Here is a 21,525-nt window from a genome sequence, read left to right on the forward strand (position 1 = left end):
GTTTGTTTTTTTTAAAAAAAAAGACAACAAAAAATGTTTTTTTTGTGTGTTCAGACAGTGTTTCAAATTTGTGTCCATTGCCTCTTGTCTTGTCACTGGGCACCACTGGAAGGAGCCTGGCTCCATCTTCTCTGACCCCTCCCCCCCCCCCCCCCCCTTCAGGTCTCTAGGCTAAAAAGTCCCAGCTTTCTCAGCCTTTCCTCACAGGAGACATGCTCTAACCCTTTAATCATCTTAGTGGCCTTTGTTGGTCTCTAGATGATTAATGAAGAGGTTGACTAGCCTTGGACCCAGTATTGACACATTGGCTCTGTGGTTAGTTACTGGCTTCCAACTAGACTTCGTTCTGCTAAAAACCATCCTCTGGGCCTGGCCCATACCTCAAGAGCTTGTCTGTAAGGATTTTATGTTGCACTGTGGCAGAAGCCTTACTGAAGTCTGTGTAGACAATACTCACTGCTCTCCCCTTATCTACCAGTCCAGTCATTTCATCATATACAGTATAGTGACATACCTATCATGAAAGGTGTTTATATGCCAGTTCTCAGAAATAAAAATAAAAATATCCTAAGTCAAACAGCAGATGAGTTCTTGTACTGTTCTTGATTTGGACAATGGCCCTCCAGTGTTTTTATTCTTTCCCAGTTTTGACAATTTCTCTTTTCATTTTTATGCTAATGAAATTTGAAGCATTCTGCTACAATAATTCTTTCTTTCTCCTACTTTTTAAGAATGATTTTTAAAACTTGAAGCTCTATCAGCTATCCTTTAATTTCAATCTAAATAACAATAGAATAGAATAATTCAGTTGGAAAGGACCAACGAAGATCATCAAGTCCACCTGTCTGACCTCTTCAGGGCTAGCCCAAAGTTTAAGCATATTATTAAGGACGTTATCCAAATGCCTCTTGAATGTTGACAGCCATTAGTCATCAACCACCTTGCTAAGAAGCCTGCTCCAGTGTTTGACCATCCTCATGGTAAAGAAATTTTTCCAAATATCTAGTCTGGATCTTCCCTGGTGCAGCTTTATACCATTCCCACACATTCTGTATCACTGGTTACCAGAGAGAAGAGACCATCACATCTCTCTCTATTTCCCCTCTTCAGGGGAAGGAGAAAGGGAAAAGAACAATAAATTTTCTTTTCTAAAAGGTGCTTAAAATCATTAATTTGTTTTGGTGGTTTGTTTCTTTCAGGGAAAAAAATAACTAACACGTTATCCAATGATAATGTTATATATCTTCTGTGCAGAAGTGCTGTGTGGAGCCATGTGTCCTGTTCTCTAAAGTTCCTGAAAGAATATCATGTCACTCTCTAAACGAGAGTTTTAATTTTCAAAGAAATTGTTTCATGTGCATGCGTTTTTGAATGTTTCAGAGATACAACGCTTGCAACTTGTTCTCCAGGAGCCTCAGCAGGAAGCTGTGATGGTTGCAGAAAATTCAAAGGAGGTAATGATTAAGCAGCAGAAATAAGCCAAAACTAAAACAGGTCAAGGACTGGCCTTAAAACAGCTAAGCTGTTATGGCCTTTTTTAACAATCCTCTTTGAAAGGTTGTTATTAACCGGATTAATGGTGAAAGACAGAAATAGCTTCCAAATACTGCTTGTCCTGTGTTCTTATCAGACTGTATTTCCCTTTGCTGTCTGTGTGGAATTCTTGTGTCCTTCATTCACCCAATCCATATTCTTGCTATTTTATACCTCTTATGAGTTAGTTCTGCAGCAAAATCATAGGCTAAACTGGGGGAAGTCTCAGGAAACACGATTCCAAAGGTTCAATTGTCATTATAGGATACCTTTCAAACCCTACTTATCCCCGCTGCCTTTTTGGGGATCTGGCAGACTGACTGGAAGAAGCTGAGTTCTCTTTGTCAAACAGGAGACTAGACTGTATCTTTATATTCTTTCACTGTGAACAGGTTTAGGTACAGTTGCAGGCAATCCATTGGTGAGAAGAGTGCAGGGTTGCCTGCCTTCTACTTTGCTTTATACTCAGTCAGCCAGGTGATGGAGATGGCTGCCAGTGTATACCTGTAGTACGAATTTGTTGTAGAATTGTTTGTCAGCTTAGAGCAAGGTCTTGGCTCTTTCCAGACTGCCACGCTCTGTTCCAGTCTGCCTGCAGGGGGAAGAAGATGATGCTGTGTTTTATCTAAAACAGTCCTCTCCAACTGAGAGAGTTGGTGGTTTAAAGTTTCCAGCTTCTCTCCTTCTCCAGTAATTGCATAGCAAAATATCAAGCTTCATATTTAATGACTTTTTTATTAGCTTTTGATTTAAAAAATGGGGATGGAAGGTGTTACATATGAAAATGCCAAAGACTGTTTCCTTAAGTTTTTACTGCTGTGAAGTAATTAGGGCAAAAGTTGACATCTGGGACTCATGCATTCTGAGTCAGTTCATCCTGCTTGACTTCAGAGCCTTACATTCCAATTGCCTATTGTTGAGGTCTAATCTAGTGGATCAACAGGTACATACACGCGTAAACACATGCATGCATGTGGTCTTTTCAAGGGCAGCTATAAGCCTCTGAGCTATTTTATAGAGCTCCTTTATAAGCATTGGTGTGAATAGGTACTTTAGCATATGATTCACCTTGACCAAGGTGGGTGTTTAAAACAGTTGACGAATCCAACTCTGGAAGCGTCCATTTCAGTGCCTTCATACATATATATGCCTATATAAATAGTTTTTGTGGAGTGTTCACATTTGGACAGCTGTATCCTGCCACTTATGCTCCTGACCCATTACTTTAGGCAAAGATATGTATGAATCCAAATCCAGTACATGCGTTTGTGTTGTGTACACAAATTATTTTAATGCAGCCCATACATTTCATTTCAGTGTGTGCAGCTTGCAAAGGCAAAAGTACTCTAGAATGTGGGTCTGGAGATTGCTTCTGTATGACTGGGTAACCTGTTAGCACCCCATGTACTTACGTTCTAGATAGTTACAGCAAGTGTTAATTCTATTCACTTCATTTTGTTTTATGTCCTTACATTGCTGGGATGTTTTTTTGTCTTTGTTTTTCAAGAGGAGAGAGGAGTAGATTTTTTTTAAAGATGTTTTACTCTAGTGTTGTGGGTTAACACCAGTAAGCAGCTAAGCACCACACAGCCACTTGCTCACTCTCACCTAGTGGGATGGGGAAGAGAATCAAAAGGGTAAAAGTGAGAGAACTCCAGAGTTGAGATAAAGACAGTTTAATATTGTAAAGCAAAAGCTGTGTGTACAAGCAAAGCAAAATAAGGAGTTCATTCACTACTTCCCATCTGATTTCATTCACTATTTCTTCATCCGATTGCTGAGCACAGCATCATATTTGAAATACCGTATTGGTCAGCGGGGGACATCTGTCCTAGCTGTGTCCCCTCCCAGCTTCTTGTGCATCCCCAGTCTACACACTGGCTGGGCATTGTGAGAAACAGAAAAGGTCTTGATGCTGTGCAAGCACTGCTCAGCAAAAACTAAAAGAACATTGGTGTGTTATTAACACTCCTTTCATCACAAATCCAAATCATAGCACCATATGATCTACTATGAAGAAAATTAACTCTATCCCAGACAAACAAAATATTTCTACTTAGTTCTGACTCGTAGTCCCTTTGTACTCTAGTTCAAACCTTTTCCCACAGAGGTAGTTGTTGTGAGAGACAGTGTATGTTAGGAACTGTCATGGAATATTGCAATTTGCTCGAAGTGCAACTCGACCTGTAAGTCTTACTTCTTTTATGAATGTCAATAGCAAACTAACCAATTTCCTGAGTTTTATTCAACATCTTTGTGTGGGCAAAAGGAGTCTGTGTCTGTGAAATAGCAAAGTCTCCTCTCTCTTAGCAGTATGCTCCAACTTCAGCAGTCAGGTTCTTTCCTATCTGAAAGAGAAGCAGGAGATGTATAGCAGTTAATAGATTCTTGATGAGTAGTTCATTTGTTTATGTTTTGTAGCCTAGTGTAACTTTCCTTGAGAGACTGGAGGTTCTTTATCTGCTCTAACAGTAAAGCATAGAGTGACAAACACATGACTTCTCACATTCACTGCTTGGATGGTTCAGTGAAAAGTTAAGAATCTATAGTCAGTTGCTTTGAAGCACTGAAGATGAAAGAGGAAGCAAGGTGGGAAGGAGATTAATTGCATTCATTAATATCCTGAACTCATATCCTAAATCTGATCGGATACCCTAATCTGATGTCTTAGTCTTTTGTCTTAGAAAAACATCTTAGTCTTTTGCTTAACATCATAAATAATCTTTTTTTTTTTTAATTTTATTTCTGTTAGGCATCAGAGATGGGTTTAAAGTAGGAAATGTCAGTTTTTACACAAAGCTTGGCAGAATAGCAGCTAAGATAGCTGTCTTCCAATGCAAAGATCGTAGCTCAAAACTAAGTATGTTTTCTTCCACCAATAGAACAAAAATGCTGGATCTGAGGTGAAAATGCAAGACTTGCAGACTCTGGAAGATCCAGCCTCTTATGTAGATTGCTCTCCTACGCTGAGAGGTAAGGACATAGAATAAATTACATTGATCTTAAAACTGTGGAAATTTGAGAATCGTCATGGAAAAATCCAAGGCAATTTGGAAAGAGGAGCTTTGAAGTCAGAATCTAAAGATATACAGGAATTAGCAAAGATACACAGGAGGTAGAAGAGAAAACACTATTGCAGGCAAGAAGTAATACATCAGAAGAGAAGAAAAAAGTAGTCCCTAAGATGAGAAAGGGAGAACGTTTTGAAGGAGGCTGTTTGTAGATGCAGAGACTGATGTGTCGTACATGGAAGAGACTTAAGGTAAGATGAAGGATTGGGTTCCTGTCTTCAAACTAGCAAGCTTTTTTTTTGTCTCTGGTACTACTGCCTCCCCTCCCCACCCTACCCCTAAATTATCAAAAAAAAACAAAAAACCAACCAACCAAACAAAAAAACCAACCACCATCACCACCAACTAAAAACTGTTACCTGGGTGGTTGCAGAGTAAGGCTTCTAAAAATTAGTAATGCTATGATTAAATGTTCATATCTCTACCTTCTTGCACTTCATGAAGAGATGATCACTTGCTTAATTGCTTGAACGTTTAAGCTGTTGCCAACAATCATAGAATCATAGAATGATTAAGGTTGTAAAAGACCTCCAAGATCATCTGGTCCGACCATCGCCCTGCTACCAATATCACCCACTAAACCACATCCCTAAGCACTATGTCCAACCTTTCCATAACCACCCCAAGGGACGGTGACTCTACCACCTCCCTGGACAACCCGTTCCAATGCCTGACTACTCTTTCTAAGAAGAAATTTATCCTAATTTCCAACCTAAAGCTCCCCTGGTGCAACTTAAGGCCATTCCCTCTAGTCCTGTCCTTAGTTATCTGTGAGAAGAGGCTGACCCCCAGCTCCCCACAACTTCCTTTCAGGTAGTTGGAGAAAATACGTACAAAATAGCAAAGTCAAACCTGAATGGGCAACTACTATAATCTCTGGTGTTTCCTAGCATTTAAGAGCTTAGATTTACAACCTTGCTTTTCTTAATGCACACGTTTATAGCTTTCTATTTTTTTTTGTTTTTGACAACAATAACAAACAAAACAACAAAAAAAGAAGCAACCCAAAACAAACAAACAAAACAGAAACTGAGGTTTCAGAGTTTTTTTAATGATAATTCTAGCAGTGTGACAGAGCTAGCTGTTAGCTATCAGAAAAGTTATTTTCTCAAAGAAGAGGTGTAATTACAGGATTCATAATTAAATCCTGTGTGTTTTTTTTTTTTTGAAGGGTGCAAGTGTACTGGTTCACTTTTCTCTTTTTCTCTTCATTCTTCTGTAGAGGTTAGATATACTGTAGACTTGGGTGATGCCAGCATGCAGTAAATGCAGTAGTTTTTGCATCTGCAGAGCTTGGGGATGTCTGGACCCAGTACATAGGCTCAAACTCTTGACCTTTTTTTCTTTCCTACCTTGGAAACTGGAGAAACTCCAGTCCTGTAAATTGTCTGTCCGATTACCTACTGAATTAATGTACAACTCATTTACTTATGGTGACATGTACATTTTATGACTAGGTGTGTCAGGAGAGATGGTGAATTCAGAAGTGCAAAAGCCTTTTGATGATACTTCGGTGCTACCTGAGGTACAAATTTTACCCTATACTTTTTACTTCTCAATATTGTATGCATCCATGGATATGGTAACTACTTGTAATTTCAGAAGCCCCAAAGAACAGTTTTTTGTTTTAGCGTCCCATAATAACAACTAGTTGTTGCAATGGTGTAGTAAGCTTTAACACATAGCTTTTTTTTAATAGTTCCTGATAAATTATTTCTGCCCTCCAACCTGGTAGAATGGACAGCCTTTGCAACACAAGATACTGACTTATTTGTGTACTGGTGATCCATGCTTTATGGCCAGGATTTGTGACTGTTTTTGTCTTTTCATCTGTTTTGGGGGGTAGCAGAAAACTTTAAGATTAATATTTGGAAAAAATCAAGCACTTTAGACCAGTTGTTTTGTTTAGTGTTCATACTTTGGAGATAGACACATACTGGAATATGGGTTTCTATATTATTTCTTAACCATGTTAAATGGGCAAGTAGAATAGGGGACAAAACCTCCTATTTCAGAGACTATGGATACAGCGTATAAGTCTAGTGGAATACATCTGAGAATTACAGGAGAACTGAGACATTTCAGAATCATACTATCCTGTAACCAAGAAAGAATGTGAAATAAGGGAACAGGAAGTTACATTTATGGTTTAATCCTCAAAACAGAGTCTTTCATGCTGCAGCTTCATAGGATCATAGAATGGCTTGGGTTGGAAGGGACCTTAAAGATCATGTAATTCCAACCCCCCCCACCCTGCCGTGGGCAAGGACACCTTCCACTAGACCAAGTTACTCAAAGCTTCATCCAACCTGGCCTTAAACAATTCCAGGGATGGGGCATCCACAAATTCTCTGGGCAACCTGTTCCAGTAAATAAATTTTACTATTATCCTCATAGTAAATAACTTCTTCCCAATATCGAATCTAAATCTACCCTCTTTTAGTTTAAAGCCATTAGTCCTTGTCCTATCACTACACTCCCTGATAAAGAGTCCCTCCCCAGCTTTCCTGTAGGCTCTCTTTAAGTTCTGGAAGGCCACTTATAAGGTCTCCCCAGAGCCTTCTCTTCTCCAGGCTGAACAACCCCACCTCCCTCAGCCTGTCTTCATAGGAGAGGTATGTTCCAGCCCTTTGGTCATCCTTGTGGCCCTCCTCTAGACTTGCTCTAATACAACCATGTCCTTATATTGTCCTTAACATATTCAGGAACTGAAATGACCTGAGGAGGAGTCCTGTTTTTAATAAGGGTATTGCACCTGCTAGCACAAGTAAGGGTAACCTTAAGCTACAAAATGTGGAAAGCAGATACTTTGAGAACAATGAAAAGTGTCCCTTTGACAGGATTCAAAGGAAAATTGAAACCTTTTGTTGTGTTTTAGGCAAGAACAGATGGCTTTCCCAGGGGAAGTGAGCAGTTTACTGGGGAAAAATGTATGTCTGGAATTCTAGAATATCTTGCTGCAGAGAAACAGAAGGAGCTGTCAGTTTTGCTGCTGGAACTGAAAGAAGCCCAAGAAGAAATAGCATTTCTGAAAGGGCAGCTCAAGGACCCAAACAGTCAAACTTCTGCAGTAAATGAAGCAGGAGAAGAAACTAACCAGCTGGAAGATAATTCCCAGACACGGCATCTTGACAGGGAAGAGCAAAAGGCTTCAGATGCACAAAATGAGTTGATCAATAGCTCATTGCTGAGAGAAACAGAAATACAGCAAATTAGTGCACTTCAGGAAAACAAAACCAGTCTTCAAGAAGTGCCCCAGGGGAGTGCTGTTCATGACAGAAGGGAAATGGAAGCAACACAGGAAGTCTCTACAACAGTTTCAGAGCCTCGCATCTCTCAATGTGAAGAGCTGATAAAGCTGCAAAACCAAGTTACAGAACTGCAAATAATTCTGCTGAAATCAGAAGAATCCTATAAGAAAGATCTGGGAGAAAAAGATGAAGAAATAAATAGGCTAAACCAGTTGGCTGAGGAATACAGAAAAAAGATAGAGGATTCTGACAGTGCATTTTGTGTTTTGGCTGAAGAAAGAGATCAGCTCCTTTGTCAGGCGAAGGACCTTTCTACCATAACAGAACTGAAGGAGCAAGTGAAGCAACTGGAGGAAAATCTAGCTCATTCAGAAAAGCAGAGACTGTCAGACAGTCAGAGCAGTCTTCTGAGAGAACAAATCCAAAGCCTAAAACATGAATTTAAATCCAAAGAGAGAAAAATTGAAGCTTTGCAAAAAGATTTGGATGAAGCACAACTTCAGCTTTCTGATCAGGACCTGCAACTAAAAGATATGAGAAGCCAGGTCCAGAACAAGGAATGTGAAGTACTTGATCTGGAGCAACTTCTGAGGAAAAACACAGCTGAGATTGAAGAGCTTTCCCAAAGTTTAGCCTTAAAGGGCCTTGAAGCAGCAAGCCTAGAACAGCTTGTTGCTGAACGTACCAGGTGTATAGAGACCCTGCAACAAACCTTGTTTGACAAAGAAGAACAGATGACAGAGATCAGTGTCAGCATGTCTGAGAAAATAGTACTGCTGAATGAAGAAAAATTTTCTCTAGAAACTGAGTTAAAGAGTCTCAAAGAGAAAACAAGCCTCTTATTAAAAGCCGAGGAGGAAAAAGACAAAAACATAAAAGCAAAAGATACATACCTGAACCGTGAATCATCTGAGCAGCAGTATGAGACAGAAGCAGCATGTAAAGAAAGTGAGACGTTAGTAAGTGAACTTGAACTTCTGAAAAAAGAAAATGAACAAGTAAAGCGGAAGCTGCAAGCAGCACTTGTTAACAGGAAGGAGCTCCTGAAGAAGGTTAGCAAATTGGAGAACGAATTAGTACAGCTGAGAAGAGAGGCTGAATCAGAAAACTCAGTGGCTCAAGAAGCTGAAGGAGGGGAAAATACAACAATTAGAATAAGCCAAGAAGTGAATCTTGAAAGCCATCCCAGAGAGGGATATCTAATTCAACTGCTTTCTGAAAAGGAATCTGAGTTGCAGAGCATCCAGAAGGACCTGCTGGATAAAGAAACTGCTGAAGCACAGTTACATGCAGTGACTGAGGAAATGAAGCAAAGCTTGCAAGGAAAGACAAACATTGATTCAATTAAAGTTGAAATCACGGAAAGTCAGACAATTGCTGACAAACTAACTGAAACCAATAAAAGCCCAGAAGATTATGAAGAAAATGAAAAAAATTGTTCAGCAGCTACAAATCTTGAAGAAAACCAGAAGTCTGCTCTGAAAGAGAGGATTTCAACTCTTGAACAAGAAAAAGAACAACTTCAAAAAAAACTTCAGGAAGCCCTGGTGTCTCGCAAAGACACTATAAAGAAGGCTCAAGAAAAAGACAGGCATCACAGAGAACAGCTTAAACAGCAGAAAGATGATTACAACATTCTACAAGAACAATTTGATATGCAAAGCAAAGAGAAGGAAAGCATCCAAGCTCAGCTCAGACAACTCCAAGAACAGAGAGGATCAACAGAGAGTATTCCTGAGAATCAAGGTTGGTTGGATTCTTCGTGCTTGGAAGCAGAAAATACTACAAACAGCAAGCTTATACAAGTTGCAGGTGTTTCTGGGGAAGAGTATAAGACAAAATTTGAGAAATTGCAGATGGAAAAAGAGGAGTTGGAACATAAGGTCAGCCATATGGAAAGTGAACTTGCTTGCAAATCAGAATTAGTCTTTCATTTGCAAGAGCGCATAGCACAGTTGTTTCCGGAGACAGAAGGACTGACTAGAACCTCTGACCAAGCTGAAGCTGACACAGCAAGACTTAAGATAGAATTGGAGGAAGGTCAAGTAAAAGTTTCTAGCGAAGGCAATTTGGAAGACCTGAAAACACTTATGCATCAAAAGGATGAAGAAATTGAATTCCTTAATTTGCAGTTAAGGCAGAAAAGTGAAGCTCTCATTAACGCACAGGCACAGTTGCTGGAAAAAGAAGATTCAGTCAAGAGACTCTGTAGTCAGTTTGAAACTCAAGCTCAGGTACATGAGGAACAAAGCAAGAGACTGCAAACTGAGCAGCCTGAAATTCAGCACAAGCAAGATGACAATGCAGAAACAGCTAAACAGAAGAATCAAATGCAGAGAAAGTTGCAAGCTGCACTTATTTCTAGAAAAGAAGCGTTAAAGGAGAGCAAATCTCTGAAAGAGGAACTGGCAAATGCCAAAACTATTATTGAGAATCTTTCTGTCAAGTTGACAAATATGGAAAGCCAAATATGTGGCCATGTTAAAGAAACAGATAGTTTAACAGAAAAGTTAGTGGGTCTCACTGAAGAGCGAGAAAAACTTATTGCAGAAGTTGATAAGGTAGTTAGAGAAAATCAGAATCTTGATGGATGCTGTAAAAACCTTAAATTGACTCTAGACAGAGTTGTTCTAGAGAAGGAGAAGCAGGAGAAGGAGATGGAATCCTTGAAATGTTTTCAAGCTGCTGAGAGTTCTGAGTGGCGTGAGAAATACAGGGAGCTTCAGACAGAATATGAAACTCTCCTGCAGTCATATGAAAATGTGAGCAATGAGGTTGAGCGGATTCAGCGTGTTTTGGAAACTGTTAGACAGGAAAAGCAGGAAATTTTCATTAAGCTGAAAAGTGCTGAAGCAAAAAGTGAAGAAACAGATAAGCAGCTGCAGGAAGCTGGGCAGGAAATTGATGGAATGAAGGAGAAAATGAGGAAATTTGCAAAATCAAAGCAACAAAAGATCCTGGAACTAGAGGAGGAGAATGAGAAGCTTAGATCAGAGATGCATTCTACAGATGAGGATCTACACAGGACCGGAGATGTATCTTTATTTACAAATATTAGCCTGAAAGAAGATCTGGAGAGCTCTAGGAGGGATTATCAGTCTCTTTCTACTCAGCTTGAAACAGTAATGGCTGAAAAAGAGTCTCTTACTCGAGAGATCACAGACTTAAAGCATCACTTGGAGTTAACAGAATCCAAGCTGAAGGAAAGCAGAGAACTGATAGACAAGTATGTTGCCCAGAAGACAACAGCGGAAGAAACAAATCAGGCAGTTGTCATGCCACCACCTATGGAGAGGACTGAAAATCAAGTGGACTTAAGCTTTAGACCAAAATCTCCTAATGCAGAGCTGGAACAAAAAGCTTTTGAAGATAGTAGCTTATCTGAGGATCTTAATATCTACGTAAAAAGGATAGCTGAGCTCACAGAGCGAATCACAGAACTAGAAGATAATAGGAGGGCTTCAGAACAACAGCTGGGTGACATCCGCGTGTGTGTGGAGACTTTAGCAGGTGAGAAAAGGGCTTTAGAGACCCAAATGGAAGTGAAAGTCCATGAACTGAATATTCTCCAGGACACAGTAGCAAAGATGGAGCAAACAGTTCAAAACACAAAAGAAGACCTCATCAGGATGTCTGAACTGAAAGACACTCTAGAGGCTGAGAAGGATGATTTGGAAGAACGGCTCATGAATCAGCTGGCAGAACTTAATGGGAGTATTGGAAATTATCAGCAAAATGCAACAGAGTTCCAAATTGAAAATGAGCAACTGAAACGTGAGCTTCAGAGTTTGCAGAGAATGATACATGAAGTAGAGGAGGAGAAACGTCAGATGGCAAAGGAGAATAGTAAAGCAAGTTCAGAAAAGCAAAAGGAATATTTAGAAAATCTAAAAAACACGTGGAGGGGAGACAGTAGCACACATGTAAAGGAGCTTCAGGAATTGCTGAGACAGAAACAGCAGGAGATTAAGCAGCTGCAGAAAGACTGTATTAAAAGCCAGGAAAAAATCAGTAGTTTAGAAAGAACTGTTAAAGCTCTGGAATTTGTCCGGAGTGAGTCTCAGAAAGATCTAGAAGCAGCCAAAGAGACTTTAGCAAAAGCACTTGAAGACACCAGTAAAGCCCAGAAAGAGCTTGCTCTCTGCAGAGTAGTATTGGATGACACACAGAGTGAGGCAGCAAGGGTTCTAGCAGAGAGTGTCAAAGTAAAAGAAGAGTTACGGGCAAACAAAGAGAATATTCAAATTCAAATGAAGAAAAAAGATGAGGACTTTGAAAGAAGACTGGAACAGGAGAAAAACAAGCACTCAAAGGAAATCAAGAACATGGAAGAAAAGCTGGCAACTTTGCAGAGGGAGAAAGACTACATGGAAACAACTGTTCGTGATGTTCAAGGCTCCTTGACAACAAAGGATCAAGAAGCCAAGGAATTGGAAGGCAACCTAAACAAAACACTAGCCCAACTTGCAGCGTTCACCAAGAGCATGTCTTCCCTTCAGGATGACAGGGATAGAGTGATAGATGAATCCAAAACATGGGAGAAGAAATTCACAGAAACTATTCAAAAGAAGGAGGAAGAAATACGTTCAAAAGAGGAAATGTGTGTTATGCTAAAGGACCAGATGAAGCAGATGACTGTACGTGTGGAAGAACTTCAGATTCATATATCCAGGTAAAGAAGGTGATAATGACTAAGCTGGTATTAATGTATTTCCTTTTAAGAAGCAGCAGACAGAGGTAAGGAAGGACTTCCACTTCCTTTTGCAACATACTGTAAAGAAAGAATTATGAATACAGAAATATGCTAAACATGACAGCTGGCAAAATTAATGAATGCCTAAGATGGAGAGCAGAATTATTCTTCCTAAAAAAAACATAATTAGTCTCATCTCTTGGATCACTTGCATTTGAACAGAAAAGAGGTTTGGAGTTACGCTGTAGGGAGTTAGTATGTATTTGTTGAATGCACAAAGATGCAGGGGGATTAACACTGTGAACTATTCCCCCTTCTCATCATGAGAGTACTGCTCTTAGATCTATTCCCTGTAACAGGCAGTAGCCAACTGAGTATTATCCCGAGTCTTTAGTACTCTGAAATTTGAAATATTCTTTTGCATCGTATTGTCACTCCTAGAGATTAAACTTGGCAGGTCAATAGAGGGTTGGGATACATAATTCCAGTTTAATCCCAAATTAGATTTTGAGGGAAAGATGGAGCAAGAGAAATATAATGAAATGCGTATCTTTTATTTTCCCAAATTAAAAACCAACCCATTCTTTCATGAGGAAAATCGTTTGACAAAGTTTGCAATCAAAATGCTCTACTTTTGTATGCTGGAAAGTGAAATGAGTATCAAGCAACTGAGAACAGCAACTTCGTTGATTTATATTTCCCAGATGAAATGGGTGAGAGAAAGGAGTATTTTGATGAAAAGGAGGTGATAATACTCAACATCTAACCTTCACAATTTTTGACAATATTGACATAAAGATTTATTTCACTGAACACTGAAAAATATTCACAGAATCACAGAATGTTTGAGGTTGAAAGGGACATCTGGCATCTTGTTTTCAGGAAAACTGACTTTGGCTTCTTCAAGGCTCTGCTTGGAAGAGTCCTGTGGGATAAGGCTCTGGAAGAAAGAGTGGCCCAAGAAAGCTGAATGATATTCAAGGATCACCTCCTTCAGGCTCAAGAGCAGTCCACCCTAATGAATAGAACGGCAAAAATGCCAGGAGGCCTGCATGGCTAAACAGGAAGCTCCTGGCCAAGTACAAACACAAAAATAAGCTTGTAGAGGGTGGAAGCAAGGATGAGTAACCTGGGAAGAATACAGAGACATCGTCTGAGCATTTAGGCATGAAGTCAGAAAAGCTAAGGCCTGAATGGAATTGAGTCTGGCCAAGATCATTAAAAGGGCTTATGTAAGTACACCAGTAATGAAAGGAAGACTAAGGAAAATGTGGGCCTGTTGCTGTATGAAATGGGGTACCAGGGTACCCAGGACAGGGTAAAGGTACACAGGCTGAGGTACTCGGATGCATTCTTTGCCTCAGTCTTTACTGGCAAGACTTCCCTTCAGGAATCCCAGGTCCCAGAGACTAGAGTGAAAGGCCAGAGCAAGGAAGATGTACCAAGAAAGAGGATCAGATTGTATCAGGTTTAAGCAAACTGGACATTCATGGGGCCCATTCACTGTGGGCCGTGATGGAATACACCTATGAGTGCTGAGGCAGCTGGCAGATGTCATGGCAAGGACACTCTTGATAAACCTTGATAGATCATGGTGAAAGGAAGAAGTGCCTGAAGAGTGGAGGAAAGCAAGTATCACTCCTATCTTTAAAAAGAGCAGGGAGGAGGACCCAGGGAACAGGCCTGGCCAGCCTCGCCTCAAACCCTAGGAAGATGATAAAACAGCTAATCCTGGAAACCATTTCCAGGCACATGAGGGACAGGAAAATCATAGACTCATAGATTCGTTAAGGTTGGAAGAGACCTCCAAGATCATCTGGTCCAACCATCCCCCTACCACCAATATTAGTCATTAAACCACGTCCCGAAGTACCACATCAAACCTTTCCTTAAACACCCCCAAGGATGGTGACTCCACCGCCTCCCTGGGCAACCCATTCCAATGCCTAACTATTCTTTCTGAGAAGAAATTTCTCCTAATATCCAACCTGAACCTCCTGTGGCACAACTTGAGGCCATTCCCTCTAGTCCTATCACTAGTTATCTGGAAGAAGAGACCAACCCCCAGCTCCCTACACCTTCCTTTCAGGTAGTTGTAGAGAGCAATAAGGTCTCCCATGAGCCTCTTCTGCTCCAGACTAAACAATTTCAGTTCCCTCGGCCACTCCTCATAGGACTTGCGTTCCAGACCCTTCACCAGTTTTGTAGTCATTCTCTGGACATGCTTCAGGGCCTCAGTGTCTTTCTTGTAGTGAGGGACCCAAAACTGAACACAGCACTCGAGGTGTGGCCTCACCAGAGCAGAGTACAAGGGGACGATCACCTCCCTGGTCCCGCTGGCTACACTATTCCTGATACAAGCCAGAATGCCATTAGCCTTCTTGGCCACCTGGGCACACTGCTGGCTCATGTTCATGAGGAACACTTACCACGGATTTACCAAGGGGAATTCATACTTGACTGATTTTATAAGCTTCTACAAAGAAATGACCAGCCTGGTAGATGAGAGGAGAGCAATGGATATTGTCTACTTTGATTTCAGTAAGGCCTTTGACACTGTCTCGCATAAGATCCTTATAGACAAGCTCTTGATGTACAGTCTGGATGAGCAAATAGTGAGGTGGGTTGAAAACTAGCTAAATGGCTAGGTCCAGAGAGTGATGAGCAGTGGCACAAAGTCCAGTTGGAGGACAGTAACTAGTGGTGTAGCCCAGGGGTCAGTACTGGGTCCAGTCTTATTTAACATCTTTATTGATGTGCTAGATGATGGGGCAGAGTGTACACTCAGCAAGTTTGCAGATGACACAAAACAGGGACGAGTGGCTGATACTCCAACAAGACTGAGGGGAGACCTCATTGCTCTCTAAAGCTACCAGAAAGGAGGTTGCAGCAAGGAGGGTGTCAGTCTGATTTATCAGGAGACAAGTGATAGGATGCAAGGAAATGGTCTCAAGTTGCACAAGCTTTAGGTTGTATATCAGGAAAAATTTCTTCATGGAAAAGGAGGCTAGGCATTGGAACAGGCTGCCTAAGGAAGTGCTTAAGTAACCATCCCTGGAGGTATTTAAGAAAGACATGGATGTGGCACTTAGGGACATGGTTTAGTGGTGGACTTGGTAGTGTTAGGTTGATGGTTGGACTTGATGATCTTAAGGGTCTCTTCCAACATAAATGACTCTATGATTCTATAATTACATTAGCCAAGACACAATGGTCCTCTCTAGAACATGCAAATATTATGCCCTTTCCATTCCAAGCTACAGCTTGTTTCATCTTCAGTCTTTTATAGGAGAAATTCATTTCCATGCACAGTGAGGCTCAGATTTTGTTTGCTACTTAAGGTGTGTACCATTCTATGATTATGTTTGTCAGAGCGTCATACTGCCATCCAGCAGGACCTGGACAGGCTGATAGAAACCTCATGAATTTCAACAAAGAAAAGTATAAAGTCCTGAACCCAGGGCAGAACAACTCCAGACACCAGAAGACGCTGGAGGGTGCCCAGTGACAGGACAAAAGGCAATGAGCACAAACCGGAACACAGGAGGTGCCATCTGGACATTAGGAAACACTCCTTCCCTGTGTGGGTGACCAGGCATTGGCAAAAGCGGCCCAGAAAGGCTGTGGAGTCTCCAACCTTGAAGATCTTCAAAAGCCATCTGGAAATGGTCATGGGCAACTTGGTCTAGGTGTCCCTGCTTGAGCAGAAGGGACATGAAAATCAAGACTTGTGAGCTTCCTTTTCCCCCCTCCTCCCTGTCCTCAGGATCCTTAATTCCACTGTCTCATGGTCACTGCAGTCAAGGCTGCCTTTGACCACCACATTCCCAACAAGCCGCTTGTTGGTGTGTATGAGGTCCAGAAGAGCGCCTGATACTTTGAATTTTAAATTGAGGGAAGCTAATAATCTGGATATTTCTAGATAATTTTCTTACAGTAAAACTAATTGTGTGGCTTTTCTGTGTGGTTTTGAATACTGAGATGCTTCATTGATTTGTGACTGATTTTCTTTTCTCTGTTTTCAGGCTGGAATGCAATAAGAAAGACTGGGAATCTGAATATAAGGAGGAGATTCAGCATCATCAAAAGACATGCGAAATATTGCAGGCAGAAAAAAAGGAGCTTTTAACTCAGCTAGAAGGGTCTCAGAAACTGTACAAGGAGTCTCAGAATGAACAGCAGAAACTGGAGTCAGAAATCCAGAGTCTGAGAGACCAACTTGCTGACTTGCAGAGTTCCTTTGCCAGATGTGAATTGGTCAGAGAAGAGCTGGAGAGTATGGTCAAGCAGCAAGAGACCAGTATCCAGAATTTTAAATTCAGCTATGAACAGCTTGAGGCTGATCTGCGGGCTTCCAAGGACTTAACAAATAAGCTGCATGAAGAAACCAGTGCCAAAGATCAAAAGATCATTAGTTTGCTGTCTGCCAAGGAAGAAGCAGTTACAGCAGCTCTATCTGAATTACGGCAGCAATATTCTGAAGAAATGACATTGATGGAGGATAGGCTAACTAAGGAGGAAGAAGATAAAAAAGCCTTGGAAAATGAGAAGAACAAATTTCTTGACAAACTTGATCATCTCACTGAAAAGATTAAGATAATCAGAGAAGAAAATAAGCAGCAGAAGGCACAACTGGAATCCTTCACCAAATCCATGTCATCTTTGCAAGATGACAGAGATCGTGTACTGAGAGACTACAAGCAACTTGAGGAACGTCATCTTGTTATAATCTTGGAAAAAGACCAACTAATTCAAGAGGCTGCAGCTGAAAATAATAAACTCAAGGAAGAAATCAGAAGTTTTCATAGCCAGATGGATGACCTCAACTCTGAGAATGCCAAGCTGAGTGCAGAGTTGGTGCGGTACAGAGAAGATCTGAACCAAGTAATTTCAATAAAGGACTCCCAACAGAAGCAACTTCTCAAAACACAGCTTCAGCGGATACAGACTCTGGAAAAGGAGAAGGCAATAGTAGAAACACAGCTGAAGGAGTCTGAGCATACTCAGGATAATCTCAGGAAGTGCATGGAAGTCTTGAGAGAGGATAAAGTCAGTATGTCTCAAGAGGTTGAAACCCTTACATCCTCTCTGTCCCGGGTACAGAGTGAGATGGCAGCATTATGTGAGGGGGGTCCTATCATGGAGTGTCAAGCACAACTGAAGGCCCAACAGGAAGAGGCACAAGAACTGAATCATAAGCTTGCCCTCTCACAGAAAAGAATAAGGGAACTTGAGGGAGAACTAGTATGTGTCCAAAGGGATGCAGCCAGAAGAGTGAGAGAGGTTGAAGACAGGCTTAAAAAGGAATTAAAGTACCTGCATCATGATGCAGGGATAATGAGGAATGAAACAGAAACAGCAGAGGAGAGAGTAGCAGAGTTGGCACGGGACCTGATGGAAATGGAACAGAAATTTCTTGCAGTTACAGATGAAAACAAAGATCTGAGAGCCCAAATTCAGTCTTTTGGGAAGTCCATGAGCTCTCTTCAGGATAGCAGGGACCAGGCCAATGAAGAGCTTCAAGTTTTGAAACAGAAATACTCTGCAGACTTGGAGGAACAACAGAGTCTAGTGCAGGAGCTTCAGAAAAAGATGGTTCAGTTACAAGAGGAGCAAAATTCTACTGCCAGGGACCGAGACACATTGAGGTCTGAGCTGACAGAACTGCAGAAAGCCACTGATGAAAGAGGTCTCTTGGCCCAGATTGAGAAACTTTATAAGAAGCTCAGAGCCAAAGATGATGAGCTTCTCCATTTGTCTTCAGAACTGGAAGGCTCTTCCAACCAAGTCAAATCTTTCTCCAAGGCTATGGCAAGCCTGCAGGATGAAAGAGACCGTCTGCTGAATGAATTAGACAAAACGCGTAAGATTGAAGAAGCAAAGCAGCGAGCAGAAGGGAGCACTTTGACGACTCCTTCAGAAGTGCAGAGTCTTAAGAAGGCACTGTCCTCCTTGCAGAATGACAGAGACAGATTAGTACGTCCTTGTTTTCTCTTCTTGCTCTTATTTAAAGCTCCGTAGGAGATTAGGATCTTCAGAATTCATCACATTTAATCTGTCATTCACAGTGTTAAAAACGGATCATTGTCCTTGCAGAACCACAGTTATCACTGAGGTTGGAAGGGACCTCTGGAAATCAAGTCCAACACCTCTGCTTAAAGAGGGTCAGCTAGAACAGGTTGCCCAAAACAGTGTCCACTCAGGTTTTGAGTATCTCCAGTGGTGAATATTCCACAAGTCCTCTGGACAACCTGTTCTTTCATATATCTGGAAATGGTTTCAAGGATTTGTTGCTCCATCACCTTCCTAGGGATTGAGGTGAGGGTGACCAGCCTGCAGTTTCCCACATCCTCCTCCTTGCCCTTCTTGAAGGTAGGGATGATACCTCTTCCAGTCTTCAGAAACCTCTACTGATTGCCATGATATTTCAAAGGTAATTGAGAATTGCCAGTGACCTCATTGCTTGTGGGTGCACTCCATTGGATCCCATGAACTTAGTATGTGCCATCTATCTTACCCTCTCTGACATAGGGAAGCTTAATTATGATTTCATAGTTAACTTTGCAAAGTAGTTTCTCTTATTAGTTTCTTTTAAAACATGGAACCATAGAAGTAAGGTATGTGTTCCCTGTTAGTCTGCCATCTGTGGAAGCTCGTGCATTGGTCTTTGCTATAGTCTGCTAGTAATCTAAGACAAGGGTTGGTTTCTCCTCTTGATTTCTGATTCTCAAGACAGGTACAAGACATTGCAACTTCATTTTAATATCCTTGCTTGCATACTTATTGTGTCTGTCTTTGTGTATTCTCTGACACAATGCAGCTCAGTGAGTTTGACTTCTAGTTGCTGCTCAGATGACAGACTTTTACCATCGTTTTCCACTGATGCTTGGTCTTAGTTTTCTCTTTGTTCTGTTAATTCACAACATACTTTGTGATACTGTCTTAAACACTTATTTTTTTTGTAGAATCACAGAATGGCTCAGGTTGGAAGGAAGGGACCTTAAAGATCGTCTAGTTCCAACCACGTGCCATGAGCAGGGATGCCTCCCACTAGATCAGGTTGCCCAGGGCCTCATCCAGCCTGGTCTTGAACACCTCCAGGGATGGGGCACCCACAACCTCTTTGGGCAACGTGTTCCAGTGCCTCACCACCCTCTGAGTGAAGAACTTCCTCCTAACCTCTAATCTAAATCTCCCCTCTTTTAGTTTAAAACCATTGTCCTTTGTCTTGTCATTATCTGAGCAAAAAATTTCCCGCCATCTTTTTTATAAGCCCCCCTTAAGTACTGAAAAGCTGCAGTGAGGTCAGCCCGGAGCCTTCTCTTCTTTAGGCTGAACATCCCCAGCTCTCTCAGCTTGTCTTCTTTGGAGGAGAGGAGCTCCAGCCTTCTGATCATCTTCGTGGCCCTCCTCACAAAGGACCATTTTTGTCCATTTAATATCTCAGTTATTTGTAGACTTATGTCTCTTCTACTACTGTTCTGTTGAACTTGCATACCTGTGTAGCACTGCTAATACTAAGAGAGAGCCTTAGTAGAGAGATCTGGCTCATTATGTCTCCAGACTCAATCATGTCATCTAGACCTCAAAAACTGGTTGCAATGTAATGACAACTTATTCTAACTCCAGTCAGAGTAGACTGTTGGAAGGATTTTAGTTCCTCAGTGCTCTAGTTTACACTAAGTACCATCTTCAGGATTTATTCTTAACCAGCTCCTTCTGTCTTACTTTATGGTTTCCTCTGAATACGTAAATTAATGTTGTAGTCCAGGGTCTTTTTGTTGATGTGTGTCAAATCTTCCGGGAAGGTCTCAAAACTCACTATGCTGTTATTCACAACAGAACTCTCTGATATTTTTTTTTCTGAGCATTTCTTAGTAGCCTGTTGTAATCACTGATGTCAATTTCTAGTTTCTCTGTCATTTGAATATGACTTTTTCTCCAGATGCCACAGTGACAAATGTTCTTAAATGCTTGGAAATAGTAAACATAGCTGCTTGCTCAGTTGTCATGCACACTGATATTTCCCTTTAATTAAAGGTAAGAGAGCTGAAGAATCTGCAGCAGCAATACATACTAGTTGGGATAGAATCAGCTGAAAACTCTCGCTTAAAGGCACAAGTACAGGAATATCAGCAAGAAGCAGATAAACAGCACCATCTCCAAGAGCAGCTGGAGCAAGAAAGTATTTTCTACCAGCAGGAGCTCCAGCAGCTTAGGTGAGAATTATCTTCTTTCTTTCTCAGAGTTGTTAATGTATCATTTCTTTCTTTCCAAATGCCATTGTGGGCAGAAGGCAAAGAAAACATTGAGTACCTCAGCCTCACATGTGTCTACTGTCACGAAATCACCTGCCCTATTCAGGCGTGGGCACACATTTCCCTTGTTCAGCAATTTACTTCACGCTTAGAGTGGAGATTTACGGCCTGACATACTGGAAGGAAGAGCCTTTGTGAAATAGTTAATGGCCTTTTAATTTTTATTTCCTTCCTCCAGTGGTGGCCAATGTTATCTGCTTCAGAGGAAACTTAAGCTGTTTCTTTTATTGGAATTTATTTATATATAATTATAGCACCCTCCATTCAAAGCTGATAATAGAATGAACACCCTTTATTACCTTTCTGATATCATTGTATAGAAAATACTAATTTTGTATGACTGTCTAATCCTTTGTTTCACTTGCTTTACATCTTGTATTAAAAAATGTCTGTAATTTAAGTCTAGTAAGTTGTCATCCCCCATTGGACTAAAATTAATCAGACAAATAGGCTCTGTGCTAAAAATGGGGAAAAAAAATGTTTCAGATACTTCAGAGATCCTGAAGAATGACTGCAAGAATGACTGAACCTGGAGTGAAAGGGGGAGGAGGGGGAAGAGCAGGGGGCATTTGGTAGAAAGATGTATGGCTTATCTTTGTCCAAAGTTATATAACAGCTTTTAGTGCTCCTTTTCCCTTCCCCACAAATCTGACCTCCAA

General features: G+C 41.0%; 1 protein-coding gene and 1 long non-coding RNA gene across 12 annotated transcripts in view; one reads left to right on the forward strand and one right to left on the reverse strand.

Annotated features, from left to right (window-relative positions):
• GOLGB1 (golgin B1) overlaps window positions 1–21,525 on the forward strand; it is a 70,824-nt gene that overhangs the window by 32,759 nt on the left and 16,540 nt on the right. For 9 of the 11 annotated variants that reach the window (XR_007167406.2, XM_048074813.2, XM_066992119.1 and 6 more), the window contains 6 exons: window positions 1,381–1,454; window positions 4,416–4,506; window positions 6,062–6,129; window positions 7,483–12,527; window positions 16,574–18,524; window positions 20,589–20,767. Coding sequence is in view for 10 of the 11 variants with exons in the window: in XM_048074813.2 (XP_047930770.2) it covers window positions 1,381–1,454; window positions 4,416–4,506; window positions 6,062–6,129; window positions 7,483–12,527; window positions 16,574–18,524; window positions 20,589–20,767 (7,408 nt within the window). In the remaining variant the exon portion in view is untranslated. The remainder of the gene's footprint in view (window positions 1–1,380; window positions 1,455–4,415; window positions 4,507–6,061; window positions 6,130–7,482; window positions 12,528–16,573; window positions 18,525–20,588; window positions 20,768–21,525) is intronic. The other 2 variants (XM_048074818.2, XM_048074817.2) reach the window with 2 other exon arrangements.
• On the reverse strand, window positions 3,760–8,835 carry LOC106048158 (uncharacterized). Its single transcript, XR_001214085.3, has 2 exons — window positions 8,749–8,835; window positions 3,760–3,881 (listed from the first exon to the last, which is right to left on the reverse strand). It is a non-coding gene; the product is annotated as an uncharacterized lncRNA (long non-coding RNA).

The sequence above is a fragment of the Anser cygnoides genome, chromosome 1, assembly GCF_040182565.1.
Source record: "Anser cygnoides isolate HZ-2024a breed goose chromosome 1, Taihu_goose_T2T_genome, whole genome shotgun sequence".
Classification (NCBI taxonomy): Eukaryota; Metazoa; Chordata; class Aves; order Anseriformes; family Anatidae; genus Anser; species Anser cygnoides.